Source organism: Ostrinia nubilalis, chromosome 4 (assembly GCF_963855985.1).
Source record: "Ostrinia nubilalis chromosome 4, ilOstNubi1.1, whole genome shotgun sequence".
Classification (NCBI taxonomy): domain Eukaryota; kingdom Metazoa; phylum Arthropoda; class Insecta; order Lepidoptera; family Crambidae; genus Ostrinia; species Ostrinia nubilalis.
In genome coordinates this window covers 9,891,672-9,915,130 of record NC_087091.1, presented here as the reverse complement: position 1 = coordinate 9,915,130, position 23,459 = coordinate 9,891,672, and the positions used below count along the sequence as shown (strand labels likewise).

Below are 23,459 nucleotides of genomic sequence, written 5' to 3'. Positions count from 1 at the left end.
CTAGTTTTTAAGTACAACAAATAAAATTCAGGATTTTTTTTTCTTCTTTTTTTTTAATCATTTGCACATGTATTAACTTATTATTTGCAAGTTGTCAAAAGTTGTTTAAATATGATTCGTATTGTTTCAAAAATTATTGGTAATGATTTTAGAATATCTTTATTAGGCGTGGATACCAGGCCGAATGTAATGATTTAATTTTTATGAGACGTGTATGCCAGGAGGCATCACGGTGACGGATGGCCGAATGTAATGATTTTAGAATGTAAATTGTATTTTATAGGTACGATTGGATGCTTATAAATAGTTATTGTAACAACTTTAGTAGAATTTAGAAACTCATTATTAAATTAAAATACTTTGTTTGATTACTTCCTGGACATGTTACAGATATTAGAACGATTTTTTTAAATTAATTCTGTATTGTATTCGATTATCTCAATTATTGTTTAATTTACATTAATTTTAGAATTTTTATTGTATACAGTTTGCTATTTTAGAAATAAAAATAACTAAATTAATAATTAGGCAATGCAATTGACTACTTCCGGGGCATGCCGTCGATAAGTCGTTTGACTTTGACGAATGGAAGGGGAAGCTACCTTTTTGCTGGCATGCCACCGGACAGGCAGTTCGATTTGAGCTTTCAAACAAGATGTACTTATTAGTAAGAAGTAATGTTGAAATTATTATTGTGTAAATCAGTGGTGTAGAAATACATACTTGAACAAGTCTCCCATTGGTTTCCTTTTACAGTACCTACTTTAAAAAAAAATCTCGTCTCCGAAGCTAGCCCCAGCAACATCGGAAAAACTTTTTCTTTTTTGAACAACAGAACCATATTCAAGGTTTTTCGAAACAAAAAATACATTGTAAAACACCAGACCAGTCCTTATTAGGTTTGATTCCCTTTCAATATAACAATATTGGACTTTCTATGGCTTTTGGGAAACTTTACATAAAAGCTCTCCTCTCTTGGTTGCTACGCGTAAAAGCATTGTAAAATAAAATTTAAAAATAATTCAAAAAACTCAGGAGCTTACTTATTGCAAATGACGTGAATATTATAGTTAATTCTGTGCAGCGCAATTTTGAAAACGAAATGAAAATGAAATATATTCAGAGACACAAAACAACATAAAAAATTAAACAAAACTAAAATTTTAATAGGTATTTGTTGCCATACTTATTCGAGTATAGTCACAAAATTTTCCAACATTTCAGTGCGTTATTTACAACGCGACTCTACAAGGCCACTTCGAGAGCAAGATTTTCTCCCGATAATCTCTACGACACGAGAGTTCTTATCTGGATTTAGCGTGTGGCATATGAATAGTGTGTGGAAATGTAACTACGTAGTACCCATGGTAGTACGTACAAAAATCTGTAACTAGTGTGCCACGGCCACCTAACATTTTTTTTTCTCTTTATTTGGGACAACAAACAGTTACATTGAGGGCTTATGTACGATACTAAATCTCAATAATTTGAAAATTTTGTAACATTTGAGGCAAAATTCAAATACCGGTCGGTAGTTTAACAGAAAGATAGGTATCTAATTCATTAACTTTCGCTATCAAGTACTTATTAAAATGTGTACCTATCGTTAAGAGTTGCATCTCAAACTAAATTTTTGATAACTTAAAAAAATCGAATACCTACCTATGGCAGGAATCGAACCCACGACTCTTCGCTCATATAATTTTCCGTAACCATTACCGCTGCAGGCTGTTGCTAGTAACTTTGGTACTGTTCGTCGTTTCGCAACCCTTTTCAAACACCTCTCAATTGCAAAATGTCTCATGCTACGAGGGGCACTCCCCTAAATATCAGCACATAGCGACAGTGCCGAAAAACAATGCCTTGTTCTTAATTAATTACGAAGACTTAATTGCTTATATTCTAAAAAATGTTAAACGAAGTTTTAAGTAGAGCTGATAAATTATAGTATTTAACGAAAAGGTAGAGTCGATGGTCTTTTGTTTCTTGAATTTTTTTACAAGTCAATGTAGGATTATAATGTTGCTGGGATACATCGAAAACAATGCCGAGATACGCAAATTAAACTATTGTCGTAATTAAATATTTTCTTCAAATAATTAACAAAAAAACTACTTGCAGTACAAGTTAGCGGTACACTGATTTAGGTATGGTTTACCTGAACGTTAATTGCCTACATAATGTAGAATTTACTGTAGTAAGACCAACCTTATAAAGGTTGTAAAAAAATGAAAGAAAGAAAAAAATGTACAAATAAAAAAACTAGTGAAATCATGAATAAACCAATAAAGTTAACGTGTTTTATTCTTAGGAAAATATCAACACAGTAATAAAACTCGAAATACGAAGCATAAGTTTTATTTCATAACATAATTTAAAATGTAAATCTTGTAAAATTCTGAATAAAATGTTCAACAATATTTAATTATATTTAACGTAAATATATTCTATAACATTACGATAACTATAAATATCTGCTATAATCGAATTTAAAAAATATTTTTCACTAGCTTAATAAATATTTTTATGTTAATTACACTTTCACTAATGGCATTCGACGCGTCGGAGTAGATCAAAAATTTTGCTACCAAAAGACCAAAACTATCATAATATTGAGATATAACAAAAAAATATTCAACTTAAACACTACGCTAACACTAGAAAATAGAAAATGAAAACAATATAAAATTTCGGTAACTTATAAAGTAACTTTTTAATTATAACAATTGTTTTGGCACAATTACCAAACATAATAATATCATAAATTTTGAAACACTGCCGTGGGAACAGTGCTCCCATACATTCAAGTAGAAACAGAAACGTCTATGACTTTTCATTTAAGAAAATACTGATACAATTTTAAAATGCAACTTAGTGCATATGATTTTCCGACGACGCGTTAGAAATTGGCAAACCTTTACAGATCATTTTGGCGAAGTCATCATCTTCCATATTCCTGGTTGTCTTCCAGAATAACGTCTCACAATAATATAGGTCCAGCGCTGTTTTTGTAACATTTGAAGTTAGCGTCAGCGAAACATAGTCTTAGAGTAGGCGCACACCGTTGATTTTTCGTCGGCCGATAGTTTAGTCGGGCAGTTGATCAGTATGGGCATGTATGAGAGTGCGCACACTACGCCGATTCGATTTGGCCGATTCTTCATACAAATTAAAATCGGGCACAACTATCGGCCAACTAAAAATCAACGGTGTGCGCCTACTCTTAATTTTTAAATGTCTCCCCTCCGGTGCCGCTCGAGCACTATACCTATAAAATTTCTTTACCTACATTACATTCGTTCCTGTTAAACAGGCGATACAAAAATATCGTTATTTCTATGCCGTAATACATTACTTTCCAAAATTGAAACTAAGATGCATAATAATATTCTTAATGCATTTCGTTTACAAACATCTACCAAAGATATACTGATATCAATTCAACAGTCACAATTATTCCTTCTTTAGCACCGTCTGATAACTTAGTAGTTATTCCTGTTCCTACAAATATTCATGTTGTTTCAAATTCAAACAACTTGCTTGCACCACATTAACATTAAAAAATCCACTGCATTCAATGCCAACATCATGTATAAAAATTCCTCTTTAACATTTAAAAAATGTAACATGTATCCAATAGCAGATGAAACTTTAAAAATAAATTATAAAATAAGTAGACTACAAAGAAAAATAAAACTTGATTTCATCATAATTGTTTTAAAAATACAATAACATAACACAATCTGCTAATAATGTTTATGTATCTCTACTCAAACATTCAAGATATTTAATACCTGTCTACTCAATAAACAATGTTTTATAGGCATTTTCCTACAAGGCACATTTTTTACCACCGCAATAGCCACCTTCGAAAATATAAATCTTAAGGCACATCTTAATATGAACAAATAATATTAGTTCCTTTGACCATGACTCGTCCACATGTGCTCCTTGAAGGTCTCGCGCATAGTGAACGACCTTGGACAGAGATAGCAACACAGTCTGTTTGTCAAGTCTGAGTGCATTAATCTGACATGGTATTTTAGTGCGGATTGGTTGGAGTATTTCATTCCACAATGAGGACAATCTCCACAAATAGCCGCGTGATTTGATTGCTGATGTGACACACCTTGTGACGTCGAAGCACCACCTCCCAACGTTGGGACGTTGGACATGCCCGCCAGTAATAATAAAGCTTGAGATTGCTCTTGAGAATATGCATTTTCTTCTGTCCCATCTTGATGTTCTGACAACAATACTTCAGGTTCATAATCTATGTCCGATTTAGGCGACTGTTTTTCTGGTTTCACTAATAATTCTTCAGATGTGACGGATTTTAACGGACTTTTAGAGGCAGCATTTGTGTAGCTTATTGAATCTGTGTTAATGTCTTTTGGTCTGGGTGTATGAATATCCACATTTACAACTTTCTTTGATGTACTGTTAGTTGTGATATCAGTTTTAGACGGATTTATACCTGGAATGGTAAATAAGATTATTTTTATTTAGATACATACATATTCACAATTTTTTTTATCAAAAAAATAATAATTTACTCAGATTTCAAAACCAATAAATCATTGTTATTATCTCACCTTGAAGCAAAGACCTGGCAAGCATGCTGTTTTCGTAATCTGGAAGACTTTCATCATTTTCAAAGTTCGCATTTTGTGGAGGTGTCCTTGAGCTGTCATCATCCATGCGTTCCGTTTTTATTACCAGTGGAATGTTCTCTCCTTGAGAATTAATCTGTAGAAATAAAGTTATTAAATACAAAATATATTTTACTTTAATGCAATAGAAGTTTAGAGAAAAACAGATTACTTCTTATTTTTTAGTTGTTTTTAGCCTTTTATTAGAAACTAGCGGCCGCCCGCGACTTCGTACGCGTGGATCCCGTTTTACCCCCTTCATCTATCTTACGCGGTTTAGATTTTTTCATACAAATGTTTTTTCCCGCTAACTCCCGTTCCCGTTGGAATTTCGCAATATCCTGTTGTAACTAAGCTTCAAGTTTACTAAGGGACCTGCATGCCAAATTTCAAGCGTCTAACTTAAGCGGTTTAGATTTTTCATACAAAAGGATTTTCCGGTAATTCCTGTTCCTGTGGGAATTTCGGGAATTCCTTTCTTAGTGCACCTCTACGGTACCTAAGCTACGTCCCTTATAAATTTCAAGTGCCTACGTTTAGCCGTTTAGGCTGTGCGTGGGTATGTCAGTGAGTCAGTCATACAAAAGGAATTTCCCGCTAATTCCAGTTCCCGTGGGAATTTTGCAATATCCTGTTGTAACTAAGCTTTAAGTTTACTAAGGTACCTGCATGCCAAATTTTAAGCGTCTAACTTACGCGGTTTAGATTTTTTCATACAAATGTTTTTTCCCGCTAACTCCCGTTCCCGTGAGAATTTCGCAATATCCTGTTGTAACTAAGCTTTAAATTTACTAAGGTACCTGCATGCCAAATTTCAAGCGTCTATCTTACGTGGCTTAGATTTTTTCATACAAATGTTTTTTATCGCTAATTCCCGTTCCCGTAGGAATTTTGCAATATCCTGTTATAACTAAGCTTTAAGTTTACTAAGGTACCTGCATGCCAAATTTCAAGCGTCTAACTTAAGCGGTTTAGATTTTTCATACAAAAGGATTTTCCCGCTAATTCCCGTTCCCGTGGGAATTCCTAAGTATCCTATAACCTGCCCAGGAGTATGAAGAATAATTGTACCAAGTTTCGTTAAAATCCGTCGAGTAGTTTTTGTTTCTATAAGGAACATACAGACAGACAGACAGACAGACAGACAGACAGACAGACAAAAATTTTACTGATTGCATTTTTGGCATCAGTATCGATCAATAATCACCCCCTGATAGTTATTTTGAAAATATATTTCATGTACAGAATTGACCTCTCTACAGATTTATTATAAGTATAGATATTCAATCAACAAAATTAAAATAGTCTTTGAACATCATTTTAATTGAGTGTATAAGAGTGTTTATAAGCATACTTGGGTCTATTTATTTCATTTTTAATTCACCTGAGTCGATGTTGAAGACTTTCCATTAGTTGTTGCAGATGAATGATCATTTTTACTGTCATTTTTCTTTTCAATGTTATTTTCAGGTACGAATACAGACGTATCTGACTTTGCCAGTTGGGAGATATTAGTCCTATTATAAATATCACAAGTTTCTAGGATTTTGCTTTTTTTGTGTCCATCTCCAATAGTCACATCATAGGGTTTGTCCGAAGTGCTGCTGCGTCTTTTCTTCAAAGCTGGAAGTTTGGCTTCCTTGGCTCCGGCAAGGTTAGACTTGGAAGATATTGTTAGCTGAGTGTACAACTTGTTTGTTGGATTGGGACAAGTGAAGTTTTCTTTCTGTAATCAATAGGATTTATATTTGGATATTAGAGTAGTGTGAAGTTATAGCATAAACAAATAACAAGTAAATGACTTATATGAAACAGATATAACAGTAAATAAAACAATAAATCTACCATAAAAAGACTTCTCAAATGAATATAAATTTTGCGAACTAAAGGATTTTAAATTTAATCCGTTGGGGAAATTTATTATTTTTTGGTCCAGTATCCAAATAGATATTTAATTTAGAAAAAAGTAATGATATACCTGCTGAGTAACTCCAGTCAAGCCTTTTACTTGGAGCAGAGCTGCTGTGTGTAGGAAAGAAGACAGTTTGCTCTCCTCTATGAACACCTCTCCTTGGTACATGTATGAGAGCAGACTAACAATGTCGTCCGCTGAGACATCTTTCAGAATTATGACCGGGTGCTGGCACGGATTCTCCTGGAAATTTAATCATGAAAAGTTAGCATCTAAGTTGTAATTCAAAATGAATCATGAATAAGTGAGTACCTAGTATCAAATAAAAATTGCTAGTACTGTTTATGAACTCATAAAATATTCATATTTACTCATAATGTAGTGAAATAAAGAATTACATCAAAGATAACTATTAAACCATCTCTTTAACTCAATAAAACTCTCTAAATCTAACTGTTGTGGATTGACCTACTCTTTCAAGGACACAAACATAAACAACTACACAGGTTAAATTTCAAACACAAATTGTCGAGTCTAACAGAGAAGTTATTAGTAAAAATAACTGTAGACTAATAAGTTCAATGGATGATAGTGCAACGAGATTCATAATGTCACCAAAATAAACAATTTAGGACTAATATGACCAACTTCATCATTTATAAACAGAAAGTAGAATACTGGAATAAATTGTCGTGAATAAACGTTACTATGAACATGAAGGTTATTTAATGTCCCCAGTCATTCACCTTGAACACATTCCTGAAGTACGGACTGCACGCGGACAGTATGACTTTGTGGGCCTTGATGTTTCTGCCTTCGCAAGTGAGTGTAACGTCCACCAAATCCTCCGAACATTTCAACGAGTCCAAAGCACTCACAATGTTTGTTTGGAAGTTGTTCCAACGTAAACAAAACTGATCTGCCATTACTACGTATTCTGCTGAAAACCCTGCAAAAATAAACTCTTCTTTCACTCACTGTACCCATGACAAACGACAGCTCAATTAAAAATTAAGAAATATCAGACAATGGAAATAAATTTCACCCACCTGTACAATTATGCACATTACAGTTTCATAAATCATTAGACTTTTTGTCAATTATTACGGTTTTAACGATTTATGAATTAATAAAATGCATTAAAATGCAACGCATGACCTCCATTGACACTTGCTTTCTTTCACTTCAGTAATTGTTTGACAGTGTGTGTGTAAATGATTACGCATTTGCTGTCAAATTGTCAGTGTGTGTATGTGTTCTCCAAAGATATTATAAAACTAGATAGAGTGCAATAAATCATAACCATAGACTAATCACGTTGTGAAATCTTGACATTTTGAGTGGTAAAAACCATGAAGCTAAAGATAAAAATGGAGGGCAGAGTTGGAACAAAAACTTGAGTCAAATACCTACTTATAACGGGTGTAAAAAAACCTATCCCGAAGCCGAAGGCTACTTATTCTCCACATCATGAGGATCATTTTTTTCTTTGGGACCATACCTGGGAAACTTGTGGTTTAGGAGATATTGAAGGTCAAAGTCAGAATATTTTTTTCAAGATTTTTACAATATCAATTTCAATTCGTTATTTAGAAACTTTTTTTCTAAGAAACCTTATTAAAATTTTGAGTATTTTCGTCACAATTAGGCTTTTGTCTTTACAATAAGAAATGTATAGCAGCGCGCGCACACACGCTCAGGCGCTGCCCCCACGCCCCGCAACCCGCGCTCGCCCGTGAGTCATTCAACTCTACTGTGAGTTCAACGACTACGACTGGACCTGAACTGAGCTTAATCCAAATCTACCCAATTTGTAAAAATAAATGAGTACTTAAATTAGTCACTTACACCTTATCACCTTACCACTTTAGTTTTTGTTATAAAAACTAATAAATTACCCTTTAATTAATAAAAACCCTTTACACGAATTTGTTTCTTTCCGCAAAATAAAAAATCTTACAGAACCTTGGTTATTATTAAACATTTTTAACTAAACCATACTTTTACGCATAAGTGCATAACCATCATTCTATCACATATCACAGATCCTAGTACCTACCTACGCAAGTGTGATAAGCGTAAGTAGGTAGCACAGTGTCATTAAAAAGTACCGTAAACAGATGAATAATGAATGGTCTTTTGAATCAGGCTCGTCATTCTTTACATTCATAACTCTCTACTTCGATAACTGAAGTCTTTACGATAGTAATGAAATTAATAAAGTAAAACAAATTATTGCTTACACCACACCACTCTGAACGCCTAGAATAAACACCCTAGCAATGTTGCGTCTATCGTTGATTGAGGCATTCACTTTCGAGTTAGGCGTTGTGATTGTGTGTTTTGTAAACTGAAATGATTTCAGCAACTAAATAAAAAAGTCTCTTTTTTCACTCCTTCCATACTCATTACTTCCTTTCTTAATAATTTACTTGAAATAAATAATCGTCATGCACGCGATTCTAAATAAACGTAATTTTAATCGTTAATCACAGGTAGTAAGCAGGTGTGATAAACTTGTATCATTAAAAAGTACTGTAAACAGATGACAAATGCTCTTTACACACAGGTTCATTATTGCTTACATTTCTAGCTCTCTACCTTAATAACTTTAACGTCTTTACGATAGTAATTAATAAAATAAAACTTGACTTACTTATTACTGCAATCTAAACGCCTAGAAATAAATCACCGACAAACTCTTGTTCCTTAACTTTCGATAGGAGATAAAAGATAAGATGTTGTTTATAAACTCGATTGATTTTAGAAACTAAACAAAATTTCATATCTTTTAGCACTTCTTTCATACCAATTACTTACATTCTTCATAATTTACAAAAAATAATTCATCGTCTTGTTTGGGATTATTTTAAATGAACGTAACTTTATTACACGAAATAACTATCAAAATGTATTGATATTCTTATTGTTTTATTAATAACGATTGCGTATCTACAATTCATTCTTTGAGTAGGTATTTTGGAAGCTTGCTAAGAGCATTAATTATTATTAAGTATGCTAGGACGGATCTTTAGTTAACAAAGATTAAACAAAGTATTTTTCCCGTCGCTTTTACATTCTCATTCGTTGATAGACTTGCATGTACTAAACTAACGAAATTAAAGTTTTGTTATGTTAAAAATTACGTAAATTTGTAGTTGAAAATGAAGAATAAAACAAAGCGTAGCGCTAGGTAGCGCTCGACGTCATTCGATAGACGCGTTTAGACGTATTGCTTGACTGTGATTGGTCAGTCTCGCCGCGCGGGGCAGCGCCTTTGTTGCTAGGTCGCTCGCGCGGCCAGTTCGGTTTCTTCGGTCGTCGAATGCGCTTGCGACTTTTGATTGTTTTCTCGTGCGGATAGTTAGTGTGTGAACGTGTAATAGTGAGTGTGGTATTAGTGAATGAGTGTTAGAAAGATGCCTAACCATACGTACAGTGCTCGTGAGTACGTAAACATGGTTTACTGTTATGGGAGGGCACGTGGAAACGCATCTGAAGCCCTGCGGGCTGTAGGTATCGGGCTGAACATCCTACAGCGCACCACCGTACTGATGCACGTATTTTTGTTCTGGTTGTACAACGTCTGTTGGACAATCAGCCGATTGTGCCTCCGTCCGCCTCGTCTAGGCGTGTATTGTGTCGTATTTGAGGAACTTAAATACCGGACTGTACGTGAAGGAATACTGGAGCGCGTACATCAAAACACGCTTTACCGGGCACGCGTTTGCTTGCACGTGGAAGGCCGTTCAGTTCGAGCCACAACTTGTCCGGTTGGAGCGGCCGATTCCAGACGACGTCGAAGGGGATTAGTCGGTAAGTACTTAGTTCTAATCCTAAACAAATGCTAAAGGAATGTGTTTTTTAAATGTAGGAAGTGAATAATCTGGTAATTTTGTGTACAAAATACTTCTGCGGTCGCGGTAGGTAGTGGCGGGAAAGCGCGTACGCTCCAAACACTCACACACTCATAGGCACGGTCATTGCGTTGCGTGGTGCGCTGTACATTGCGGGCTGCGGAATATTGTATTTTTTTTAATCATAAAAATAAAAAATATTTCCCACCAATAATATTTTGTAATATTACTTGGTTGGGTGTACAGAATGCGTAGTTTCAGTCTTCGTGATAGGTTTTTTTACACCCTGTATCTATCTCGCTCTCTGCAGCCCTACCTCTCTTTTTAGTGTGAACTGTAGTATTGCTATCTTCTGATTTAAATCTCCTTGTAAATTCTTCGAAATAGCCAATTCACTAACCAAATCAGAAGTTAAACAAATAAATAATTAATATTTGAAACTAAGATTTCCTAGTTAAATAAAAAATCACAAAATTGTCGGCCATTTAGGCTTAATGTGTTGGCGAATCAGGGAATTACAATCCCAATTCCTGGGTAATCGGTACCATGTGGCAACATCGGCCCAATCCGGCCCATCATGGCGGTTGTTTACTATTTTGTTTATTAAGCAGTTAATTTCGTTTGAGATTGTTTACAGGAAATAATCATTGTTTTATCACAAGAATTGGTGCAAAATTTTGTAGTGCGTGGTTGCGGTAGTACGTGGTGTCCTGGAAGTGACATAAGATTCCACGCGTAAGTGTTTATTTCGTGATTTCCGACATTGGATCATTGTAAACATTTTTCACATTTTTTACAGTAATTTCTTCCTAAAACGTTTTACCACTAATTACACTTATCATTTTTAATGATACCTATGTCAAGAAATAAAGATTTTACATTGGTTTCATTGAATTTGAGCAATTTTATATTTTTTGTTTAATTAGAAAGAGCGAGTCTGCCCACAGAGAGCGAGATAGTGATACTTAGTTTGTGCTTCAAGTAGGTATTCGGAGTGTGGCCTCCATTTTTATCTGTAGCTTCATGGTAAAAACGAAGTGCTCGTGCTTGCTCAGCATGTATAGCCTGACCAGGAACATAAAAACCCTCGCCATATTGCGGAAATCTAATGGTACTAATTTCTTTTAATGGCAACAATAACTAAAAACTTCATTGACATGTCACCTTGCATGTCAGTCTATTGCTGTCAAAGTGTAAACAAACTTTATTTTAAATGTGCGCAATTGATTTTGTGAATGAAATTGCTAAAATCTTTTAATAGTCGTGAAAGAAAAGTGGTTCACAATGTGTTAAAGTATTTGTCGAAGAGAAATACCAAGGGTTCGGACAATATTTTCATTGAATAATGTTTCCAACAAAGGTTGTCAAATTGACTGACATGTTTATCGTATAGTACAGTCCACTATAAAAATTAGCTGTGGTTTGTTTCAACTACCTATTTTAAAGTTTTTTGTCACTTTCTAAGTGTTGAATTTTATGGAATTGGGAAAGAAGTACCGAGTTTGAAGCGTTCATGAGCAGACATTGCAGTTGAATATTCAAGTTCTGAATTTGATTATTGATGAATAATAAAATAAATCCTACTAGCTCGATTGATGGTTTCATTTAATTTATTTAAACCAGGTTACCTATAATAATATGTTTTCGTTAATTTATGAAAATATTAAATTAGCCCGTAATCCTGAATCCTGATACATAAAGTTAGCCTATTAATTTAACACAGGTACGACTGTACTCAGTGTTGCACTATCAAATGCAATTGATGCGCCTCTATGCCAGGGTTTTTATGTTCCTGGTCAGGCTATAAGGCAATAACCACAGCAATAACCGTTGTTGGGATTGTTTCATTTGTTAAAATTAATGGGCTAACGTTTTATTTCTCAACAACTCAATTGAATATTCAATTAGTTACACTTTAAACCTGACTCTAGAGGGTCTAGATTGCTTGTGGTTATCATTTGACATTTCACATCTGACAGCTGTCAACAATTTGCTGTAAGGAAAGTGATTTTTGTTTTTCAATGTTTGGAAACTAAGTAACCGGGAGATCTCTCTAGAAACTCTACGATATCTATTTTATTAATTTCTAAGTCGTTCCACTGTAATTTCTGGCGCTTATCAAATTAAAATGGCTAACGATCCCGAAAGATTTGATTCTATGCTGCTAGCCATGGCTCAGCAGCACGAGGGTGGAGTAAAAGATGTAAGTATTCAGATATTTTGGATTGTAGGTAAATGATTTGGAAATATCGATTAACTTGGTTTACTAACTATCATCTAGTGAATGTTAAAAATGTAATAATAGGCGTCATCCTCCTAGATATAGGTAGTAAGTAATTCAAGAATATAATTACATTTCCATTAATTTTATAACTATGATTTCAATAACTACTTACTTACTTTGTGTTCTTTGTATGTAATTTCTTTGTACTTTTTGATTAGATAAAACAATTGGTTCCGATTCTCTTAATATTATGTTGAAATTACAAATTAGTAATAATAATCTACAATATTATAACCTCTATACCTACATTACATGTGGTGAACATGATAATGTATAACAATTTTAGTAATAAATTCTCCACATCAAATGTTTATTTTTTCATTTTCAGCTTTTGAAGACCATTGTCAGCTTTCTTGCAAGAAAAACTGATTTCTTCACTGGCGGCAAAGAGGGTGATTGGGAGAGAGTAAGTATTCTTTGTATTAAATTTTATAATTTTATTAATATCTTGTATCTTGTACAACTCTGTACAACTTGGGCTCAAAATGGTTGTTCCTTTATTATTGTTTCTTTTGAATTTACTTCATAATTTCTATGCTCAATTTATCGACTACCACGCCCCCTGTTGCGCGCCCTTATGGCCAGTAGACTGACCTGGGTCACTGTGTCATCAGACAGTAGCTCGCCTATAACCTGTCTGACACTGTCTGATCAAACCGTCTCGACCACAGGTCTCGACCAGAAGGGCGCGCAACCCTCATCACGCATTGGTTCCTGCTGAAAACCAGCTTCTCGGCATGACGTTTGTGTCATGTCGCGATTTTTGCTGAGCGGGTGCCTATTCAGCATATGTTTTTATTTATATTTTTTATGTTTACTTACTCTTGCTTTGTATACCTTAAATGATAATTGTGCTCAATAAAGATATTCTTATTCTTATTCTAATATAATTACAAAAAACTTATCATAAACTTCTAATCAAAGATCTTATTTTATAACTGAAGCTAAGGCTATCACTGATTCTACTGTTTTAGTACTACAAGAAACCTAGAATATTCCAGAGATTTCCATGACAATACTTATCCACAAGATTGATGTTGCTACAATAGAGATGAAGCCCAATTCTTCATCTAGATTTTTTCAATATCTTATTACAAATCTCAATTTTTGTATTTTCCAGATCGTCAAAGAAACTTTCTACGAGTTTGCTAAAAAGGCACAAGAAGAAGCACAAAAACTGAAGAGGGAGAAGGAAGAGGCTGACAAACGTCTGAAGGACATTCAGCAGCGGAAGGAGCAAGAGAGGCTGGCTCAGGACTTTGAGCCTGCAACCGTCATGGAAGTCTCCGATCAAGAGGCTGACAAAATACAAGAGGAGATTGAGAAGGACAAAATTAAAAGTATGATTTCTTAATCTGTTACAAACCAATCAGAAGTAAAAAACCGGTATTCTATATTAACAACATTATAATTACTAGCTAGGATTTGCTCTCATTGATTACTGGGTGAGAGGAATACAGACATCAGCAATGACAATATCCTTATCATTCTGTTCAAAGCTGACTGGTAGTATTCATAACAGAATTTTGGCTTTTCTATTTTGCATTTTCTTCTCATCTTAAGTGATGCTCATTCAGAAGTTTTTGTCAACCCAGCAAATAATAATGAACTTGTATAAAAATGCTACTGATGATTGCTACTGATAATTTTATAATGAAAGAAGAAGCAGAAGTTAACCCACTTGTATAATATTCATAGCAGTTCTCTGAGACAAAATATTAAGTCACAAACCCTGATCTTTTCAGAAACCGAAGATGGCAGCGGTGATGGTGCTGAAAAAGCCGAAGAGGCCGCAGCAGAGGTACCAGAAGATGACGATGATGATCCCAAGGAGAAAGGCAAACTGAAACCCAACTCCGGCAATGGGTGTGACCTTGAACATTACAGGTGGACTCAGACTTTAGAAGAAGTTGAGGTGAGTGACATTTTTAAAAATGATGCTGGCAGGTTTTTAAAGCAACTAGCTGACCCGGCGAACTTTGTTCCGCCTTAATGGCAATAAATAAGCAGACTTTTTTTTTTTAATTTCGAACAGGATAAAAAGTATCCTATGTCCTTCTCCTGGCTCTAAACTACCTCCCTGACAATTTTCAGCTAAATCGGTTCAGCCGTTCTTGAGTTATAAGTGGAGTAACTAACACGACTTTCTTTTATATATATAGATTTGTTTGCTTTTTTAGACTTTACCATTCACTTCCCATCATGAGTGCTTAGTGCATGTTTGCATTGAATGTCGTCGCTAGCGAGTACTTAAAAAAATCGATGAAAATTTTAGTTCTTGAAAGTATCCACTAGGGACGCTTGTACATTCCATCATACATTTCATGTCATTTTGTTACGCAGTCGCTAGCAAAGACGTTTGATGTAAACTCGCACTCAGCCCCCTAAATAGATGAAATCGAATAAATACTTCACAGAGCGCCATAGAGCGCATCGCTACAATAATGCGCAATTCAATTATTTTCTTAGTAGACGCTTGGGGACGCGAATGCGTGCGGCTCACTATAATTATTTTTATTTAGTCTGATAACGACATCATCAAATCCGCGTAGTTCGACAATTCGCCATGCACTTGCTGCATAAAGAATTCCAAAGAAATAGTGATGTGCTTTTTAGTTTCAGCAGCTTTTACTTACTAGGAGGCATCGTGTTTCTGGGTGAAGGTCAAGTTTAGCCATAAAAGACTGCATACTTATCGGTTGCGTGGCTCGGTGAAGTAGCCCAACAAGTTTCGGGCATCGCTGCGCCGCCACTTCTTAGGTGTAGGTACTTAATCAAGTCGGCATATCGATTTTAAATCGAGTTTTAACAACGAAGTCTATGGACTTCGCTGAACATTCGTTTACTTACATGATAAAAGGATTTCGCATTTATCTATGATACATTGTTAAAATTTTAAAATCAATGCCTTAACTCGACGCTTATTTGCAGCTTGAAATACATTTGAAAATGTATATTTTCGATATTTTTTTATAACTTTTTAGCTCAGTAGTCAAAGCAGGCGCCCAGGCCATCACAAGATTTATCTACATGTTATAAATTATATTTGATTTTACTTCTGATTTACCATAATGCGTCTTTAAATTTAAATTCCAAGCAGCCAAGACCTTACATTAATATCTGACTGCATCGAGGAGTCAAGTTACTCTCTAGATGTGATGGATAAGAGGATATTACGATACATCGGGATGTTATAAATATTACAAGGAAATAAAAACTGAGAGGGTATAATTTTATTTATGATTGATATCAATTTATCACAGTTCTTCCGTAGCATTTCAAAAGTATCACTCTACTTTATAATAACTTATCTCTAGCTACATGTCTAATGGAGTTAAATTAAAAGATGCAAATTTTCATAATTCTACGAAAGTTTACATCTTTCTTCTGTCTTTCAAGGAATATAGGTGCATTTATTGCTCCCTCGTGGGCCTTGATAAAGTACATTCTTATTCATTTAAAATTTAAAAATACTAATTAGGAAACAAGCGATCAATCGGCCTTTAATTTATGGATAGGCCATAACCAAATAAATGTCTTAAAAAACATCGCCCTCTTTTTTACAGTCGGACAAAAACAAGCAACAATGTAATTTATTACAAAAAGTAACATGTACAGTACAACTCCAATAACAATATAAAAAGAAAATATGTTTCAAAAATAATAGAAAATAAATACAATCGCTTAAACATTTTACTTGATATGATACATAATTACTCAGAAAATAGACATCTGGGAATGTTTATGTTATTGCACTAATTTTGTTATTCTATTTATCTATGTTTATCCTTAAACTACAAATTTTCTATGCCATGAACTAAGCCTATGTATTTATTACAAACAGTTATGTATAAAATAAATTAAAATTACTTTGTTTACATAATTCTAGTTTATACTATTTAAAAATAAATATAAATCATTTAACTAATACTTTTCGCGCGTCTTCGTTGCTGCTTAGGAATATTTATACATTCCCGTCTCCTTGCGCATTCGCACTGAAAAAAAAAGAATAAATTATTAATATTTTTTTTCGTCACGCTTTAATTAATTTCTTGAGATATTTTTCCTCATGGCAACTAACGCAATCCGTCACGCTCAACATGTTCGGTAAAGTTGCCCAATGGCGCGCAATATTGCCAAAATGTCAGTTGGTACAGATTGTTTTGAACATGTTCTATGGCCTCGGGTAGGACTCAAGCCGACATTTCGCCTGCTCTAACCATAGAATATTAGTTACCCTTTCGACAGAAATTTTGTTGCAAATGGTGAAAATTGATCAATTTTTTTTTGAATATTTTAGTTGTCTGCCAGACAGGTTTTTTTTACAAAAACTTATGAAATACTTACTCTCGACAAAACATATAGCCGCTAAGATGCAGGCCGAAAATAAGATAGTCATCGATATGACGAGTACGGTGACTTGATGGGAATGATCGCAGCAGCATGATTTCGGCTCTTTGCCTTGTCGTTGCTTCGTGAATCCGTTCACCACCGTGAAGTGGGTGGAGCTAGCCACTGAGACAGCATCCTGGCCAGTCGCGGAGCCTCGTTTCACACCATTCCAAAAAGTGTCAGCAGAATCCCGAGTCTCTTCGGGTATCGCGACCACAGCCTCGGAAATACCAGTCTTCCGACCGTAGCTGCCCAACTTGGAATGGTAACCGTAGTCCTCTTGCGCCGAATTTCTGCCATGCATGCGCGCTAAATGAGCCGCGTTCAGCAAAAACGAGCCCGAGGATACGCTCTGCAAATAGAAAGACCACCCATATTAATATTTCGTCATATCCTTTATGTTATTATTTCGAGCAAACATTCCACCGTACATGGCGTGGAAATATAATTTAATGGAATCGCTTCAAGAATCATGTCCCAGTGTTCTCATAACGCTCACGCGTACGCGCCGTATTTGTGCACGTTACGTCACACTTGACCAAGTTAAACAAGAACGTCGGGTCTTGGGTCATACACTTTTAGAAAAGGTCATGAGTAGGTACGTATTGTACGTTTAATTAGAAGTAGAAATAGATCACACGTATTGATGTGAGGTGATTAATTGAGCACCTGAGTCGTGTCTTCAGTAATGTATTGGTAGCGTTTTTTCAAAGTCAAATCTGTACGTTGGAATGTTAATTCATCACAAGAACGTTAAAAGATGTGGATCCTGGATCGGACACGTCAATATTAATTGGTTTCTTGACCACGTCCATTATCATCATCACCACGCTCCGAAACAAAAAGTTGATGACAAAAAAGTTCCTGTGAATGATCTCAAAGTCGACAAAGGCGTGAAAAAGCTTTGGGCGGACGTTTTTGTTACAGTAATTGCTGTGATTAGTGGTTTAGAGGAATTTGATCTTGTACAGATTACAAATTCCTTTGTAGCGTAGCTCATGTATGTGGATGATGTTTTATTAAAAAAGGTAATTTGTGAAGTTCATACATGCGTGCTATGGTTGCTAGAAGATCCTTGGCTGGATGCAGACCCTCCTCGTGAGCGAGAGTCACTAATGCTGCCACTAGTGGTGCTGCCGGATAGCGATGGCCGCGGTATGTGCCACTCGTGTGATGAGATCTGGAAAAGAATAGTCAGAATCAGAAATATGGAAAAAATTTCAGGCTTTTTAAGCTTTTAATTAACGGCTTTAATACATTTTCTGGAGTAGGTATACATTTGTTTGTATCTAGTCATGTTATTTATTTATTACCTACACGGAACTTCTTATGCGGACCACAAAAGCAATCAATTTTGGGTACCTACATTGAGCGATGAGCCTAGTGGTGAATGTACAAAAGCCAATTTGATTTTACTTATTTTATGATATTTCTTTGTTTCCATCATAAACTTTTGTAGACGGTTAAAACTAGTAAACCATAATGATAAAGTTGTAAAATAATTTGACTTATTAAATTATAGCCTGGGGTACTGTACTGCTAACTTACTTAATTCGTAATAAATTGTATGTTACATTACAGTAGCAATTTGCGCTGTTATACACAATTCATTAGTTTTCCTCAATATGATCAATATGCGCTATTTTGTTGCCACCTTCGGTCACTTCATTAAGTAGTCAGTCGGTACCTGGTCCAAGTCCTTGTTAGTTACATTATCTACATAGTATTATGTATGTGACTTTGTCTAAAGGACGTTTGCTAAATTCCTTTGGATTTCCTTCTTCAACCACTCTTTGTCCGGTAAAATGTTGTTTTTTTGTTACTTAGTTGGAGGTTACCTTGGTAGGATTACCACCAGTAGCTTAAACTAATAAATACACAATGTCATGCCTAAAATCCAGACCATTAAATTTTGCTAACTATACTTACGAGCAAAAGTATGGAATCACCATCTTGTGTTTTGTTCCGAATGATTTGAAGAACTCAATGATTATCTATGTATCTATAGTGTTAAGCTAAAGTTTATAATATAACCCTTAAACTGGTACCATTTTTTATTTAATTTTCTTAGTCATTTAGTTCTAATGATCACTCGAACCTAATGGGGTGATTCCATACTTTTGCTCGCGAGTGTAGTTTTGCAACAAACAAGCGCACGTTCCATTTTACTTTGAAAACATGACATTTGGAAAAACTCATCTTTTGTATGCAGTCTTGCAAAATTAGTTCACGCTTATTTACAATCGTAAAGGTTTTGTTTATTTTCTTAACACACCGACTTAAAATCCCACTTATGCGTTGCGCTGTGTTGTGCAACACGCACACACGTTTATAATCCTAAAGATGGTGTAGCTGTGTGGGTGTTGCGGGTTACCGAATGCGCGCGGAACTCATTGCAAATATCTTCCTTGTCGCATCAGCGCGCGTTATTACCGCCATCTCGATATCATGTCGGTTTTGATTTCATCGGATTTACGTAATTCAGGTTATAATGCAACATTTCGCTAATGTCATCTGATTCACATACCTAGTTCAGTTGCATTTCCTATTCTCCGTGTATTTCGAAACGCGAGACATCGTGTCGTGTCGATTCCTTTCATTTGTTTATAAATAAAGTTCGCAATACATACAAAAAACCTGACTACATTATTTTGTAGAATGATATAAATAAGTATTATTATTTAGGTTATTCATGAATAGTATTTATATTTTTGAGACTTTTGATGCTGATAATTGCCGACTCTACCTACTACGCGAACTTTGCCCCACCGCGCCTCCGAGGTCGCCTAATAGCCTTTTATGTCATTAATAATATCTGATAGGGCACTTTGTATATTTTATTGAAAATGAGAAATACAATGTTACTACCCAAGTAACACGCAATCTGTATATTCACTGAAGTTAAGATTGATTTACGTTTTAAAGTCAGACTATCACTTTAAATCAGTTTTGACTTAGTTTAAATGCTTTTGAGTAGAATGCGGTAAAATTTACAATGCATGAAGCTATTATATGGTCTAAAAAAATTAAGTTAATTGGCTTATAATCATACTAAAACATTAATTACTTTTAATATACAGCACCTTTAACAGCATTTACACTAACACAAAGGTTAAAACCGTATATTAGTAAATAAGAAAACCTAATGCATTAAATAAACGTTGTCGAAATATTCTATAGTGCATTCAGATATATTAACACATTTTACAGATTGAACGCATTTTTATGATCTTTTCTTATGCTTATTTACTGCTCAGCATTAGCCAAACATTTACTAAAGTTTTAGCTCTGTTATCTTCTTATTTTATTGTTACTTTAAAGCTTTTAGCACTATTTAGATAAATTAAAAAAATATTTTATTACTTTAGGTCATAATTTGGCCATAAAACCACGAGCCGTATGATTATATTCATTTGTGCGTTAGTAGGTCCTGTATATTCATTAGAAAATTTATGTCGAACGTGTCACGTTATTGACATGAATAAACAGTGGAAAAAGACTTAAGGCCGGGTTGCACCAACTTACTTTAACAAACGTCAAAAATCTGTCAAACCCCATACAAAAAACATCGGTTATCGTCATAGTTACGGTCAAAGTTAGGTGGTGCAACTCAGCCTAAGAGAACAGGTGGAGTAAAGAGAAAGATAAAGACGGAATATTCAAACTTTATATTTGGTTTAAGAAATGCAAAACGTGTTCCAAAAAATGATACACCTCATACACAAAATACAGTACAATCGGTTGTTGTGTGAGTCAAGAAGTTCCGTAGAACATTCCTTCATCCCTTTCGGTCGTTTGCACTATTTTAAAAGGCATCTGAAAAAAAAAAACAAATAAGCTTATTTTATGACTTAATAGAGAAGTAGTTACCTGAAAACTAAATAATTACTCGTATAACGCATACCCTTAAAAAAACGACTACAGCAACACTACTAACTAGTTACAAAAAGTTCCTTTAAATTATTACTATTACAATGAGCGAAAAATAAGATAGGTAGCTATATCGTGTTTCATTACAAATTACATTTGTAGTGATAATGATTTTATACTTAACACTTGTCAAACTAGGTACCTACCTAATTGGAGACAGATAAAATTGAAAGACGTGGAGTAGGGGATCATGACGTGATTAAAGGATTCTAAATTATTGTTTCGGTACCCTGATTAACACTAAAGCAATCCATTTTTATGACGTTTAAACCTAATGAACATTATAACATACCTAAAAAGTGTTACAGTAATGCTAAAGATATCACTTAGATATTTTATATGTAGGTTGAATGACTTAACCATTTTCTTTTTACTATAATAAGACTGACAACATTAAAAGACACTAGTTGAAAGTTTAAAACATTAATATTATCTGACGCCATTTGCTTTCTGTTTTCTCTAACATAGAAAATAAAATTATAATACACATATGCATGAAATACTACTTATTATCCTTTTCTTACAAGCGGAGTAACGATAGAAGCAATTTTATAAGTTAAAATTAATCAAATCGTTAAAAAAATCACAAAAAGTGTCATATGTCGATTCTAAATTTGTCCCTATTTTATTAAAAAAAGGATTTCTGTGAGGGCGCGTGAATTATAAACCACAAACATATATATATTTTCACATAAGACTAATACTCCCAGCTCATTTTCATTCTTGAAACAAAAAAAAAGATACTTACCTTATGATAAATTATTTTAAATTAAGACATTAAAACATCTCCTCACAACACCATTGCACTGCAATACTCTAAACGAAAAATAATCAAATCGGACAATAAAATGCGATAAGTTTTTTCAAATACTTTCAAACAAACAAAATAAAACGTTCAGCCTTAGAATAAAACGTAACTTTGGCATTGTAATTCTGAAAGCTGTTTCAAAGCTGTACTAACATCTAATAAAATGCTTTTTACATTAGAATATGCTGTCTAACAACTTTACTAATGTCTGTCTTCAATAACATTATAAGCGCTGGTTAGCAGCACTAATAATATTTAATAATGCTCAAAGCCGTATTATTTGGGGCCCAAATTGCGCTTACAAGACACTTATAGACTTTTATACGGCTGATATAGTGCTACATATGCTGCTCATATACTGCTCTGCACGTAGGTTCATGCTGTTGTACGCTTCTTATAATTGTGTTTTGTGTTACTTGGGTAATGCCTACAAGAGCGAGAACAATATAGTGTTGCTTCTCTCCAGAATAAATTACAACAGTCACTTGAATCCTTGAAAGTCTGACTCATCAATATCGCAATACTGTCCGAAAGGATATGGTTTGCACATTATTCAATATCGCTTCTGTTGTACTAAGCCTTTTCAGATCAAATAATTAATAATAGTTTAATATTAATTTGTTTTTAGTTATATTGGAAACTAAATGCGTTATTATTATGCAGTTTATTATGACTTCTGCTGTGTCTTTTAATGTTGTATAAATTGCGAAATGAAATTAGAAACAATAAAAATGATTACATAATTGAATAATTAAGTTAATAATGTTCTCTTGCAATTGGTTTTGCAAATGTTACGGACAGAAAATTGCAGTTTCCACTTACAATAAAATAATTTTAATTGTTACGGTTTTCAGTAAAATATGGGCATTATTTTAACGACACAACACTATTTTAAATTATTTAACGACTGTTAGACAAACTATCTTTTGTTTAGAAAATTGAGTAATTAAGTCGCTAAAGTTATATAGTTTTTACCCCTTAGCGTCATCAGTATCCGGCTCTAGACATTCAATCATTTTCAAATCATCTTCTTCATTAATTTTTATCATCATCAAACCAAAGTTGGCAGTAAAGTATCATTATTTAGAACAGGATAAAGTCTTGAAGATTATTACAGTTGATGTCACGGATATTTTGTAATTTTCCGTTTCTTTTGGGTGTATTGGTGGGTTTCTGTTTGAATTTCGTCATTTGTACTTTCCCATATTTTATTTATTTTTAATATGTAGGTAACTAGGACTAACAAGAAATTGGTTTCTTCATTCAAATTAGATATTTTTAGTTAGTCCCATAAATGATTAAATAAAAAAATAGCGACAAGAAAAGTTTAAACTTTACTTCTAAAATAGCTTTATTTCTAATCTAGAGTCAAGATTAATGAGAGGTTTTAGAGCTCAATTAATATTTTTGATCGGTTTACTTTATTTGTCTTTACAACAATAAAGAAAAACTACATAAAATATGACTGTGTAAAAAAAAGTATAAATAAATACAATTAGTGAAAGTATTATTCTTAATCATAATTAATATTTTGTACCCGTTAAACGGGCCTGAAGTTTGTTTCATCAATTACATTTTTAGGTCAAGTTTTGTTCGGAGTCCGATTGATTTTGTCAGATACGGT

General features: G+C 34.1%; 4 protein-coding genes and 1 long non-coding RNA gene across 5 annotated transcripts in view; 2 read left to right on the top strand and 3 right to left on the bottom strand.

Annotated features, from left to right (window-relative positions):
* Positions 1-2,342: 2,342 nt before the first annotated feature.
* On the bottom strand, positions 2,343-7,768 carry LOC135071063 (longitudinals lacking protein, isoforms H/M/V-like). The gene is made up of 6 exons (XM_063964809.1): positions 7,614-7,768; positions 7,311-7,513; positions 6,631-6,807; positions 6,037-6,378; positions 4,596-4,749; positions 2,343-4,477 (listed from the first exon to the last, which is right to left on the bottom strand). Exons 2-6 carry the CDS (start codon positions 7,488-7,490, stop codon positions 3,915-3,917), a joined length of 1,416 nt encoding a protein of 471 aa, XP_063820879.1. The 5' UTR covers positions 7,491-7,513; positions 7,614-7,768; the 3' UTR covers positions 2,343-3,914.
* Positions 7,769-12,395: 4,627 nt separating this feature from the next.
* The window catches only part of LOC135088667 (nuclear migration protein nudC), a 61,709-nt gene continuing 50,645 nt past the window's right edge, over positions 12,396-23,459 (top strand). The window contains exons 1-4 of the mRNA XM_063983601.1: positions 12,396-12,624; positions 13,034-13,111; positions 13,826-14,045; positions 14,451-14,620. Of these exons, the coding sequence (XP_063839671.1) occupies positions 12,550-12,624; positions 13,034-13,111; positions 13,826-14,045; positions 14,451-14,620 (543 nt within the window). The 5' untranslated portion in view covers positions 12,396-12,549. The remainder of the gene's footprint in view (positions 12,625-13,033; positions 13,112-13,825; positions 14,046-14,450; positions 14,621-23,459) is intronic.
* Positions 16,195-23,459, bottom strand: part of LOC135088668 (uncharacterized) — a 28,775-nt gene continuing 21,510 nt past the window's right edge. The window contains exons 2-4 of the mRNA XM_063983602.1: positions 18,146-18,277; positions 17,053-17,449; positions 16,195-16,700 (exon numbers count right to left, since the gene is read on the bottom strand). Of these exons, the coding sequence (XP_063839672.1) occupies positions 16,660-16,700; positions 17,053-17,449; positions 18,146-18,277 (570 nt within the window). The 3' untranslated portion in view covers positions 16,195-16,659. The remainder of the gene's footprint in view (positions 16,701-17,052; positions 17,450-18,145; positions 18,278-23,459) is intronic.
* On the bottom strand, positions 20,751-21,541 carry LOC135088670 (uncharacterized). The gene is made up of 2 exons (XR_010257202.1): positions 21,002-21,541; positions 20,751-20,913 (listed from the first exon to the last, which is right to left on the bottom strand). It is a non-coding gene; the product is annotated as an uncharacterized LOC135088670 (long non-coding RNA).
* LOC135088665 (glutamine synthetase 2 cytoplasmic-like) overlaps positions 21,885-23,459 on the top strand; it is a 229,556-nt gene continuing 227,981 nt past the window's right edge. The window contains exon 1 of the mRNA XM_063983597.1: positions 21,885-21,894. The gene's annotated coding sequence lies outside the window, so the exon portion shown is untranslated. The remainder of the gene's footprint in view (positions 21,895-23,459) is intronic.

Coding starts and splice junctions, on each gene's coding strand:
- LOC135071063 (XM_063964809.1), bottom strand. CDS start 7,490: ATGGCAGATCAGTTTTGTTTACGTTGGAACAACTTCCAAACAAACATT. Junction 6,808..7,310: donor ACTTCAGGAATGTGTTCAAG/GTGAATGACTGG, acceptor TTAAATTTCCAG/GAGAATCCGTGCCAGCACCC. Junction 4,750..6,036: donor AGTCTTCAACATCGACTCAG/GTGAATTAAAAA, acceptor TTATTTCTACAG/ATTAATTCTCAAGGAGAGAA.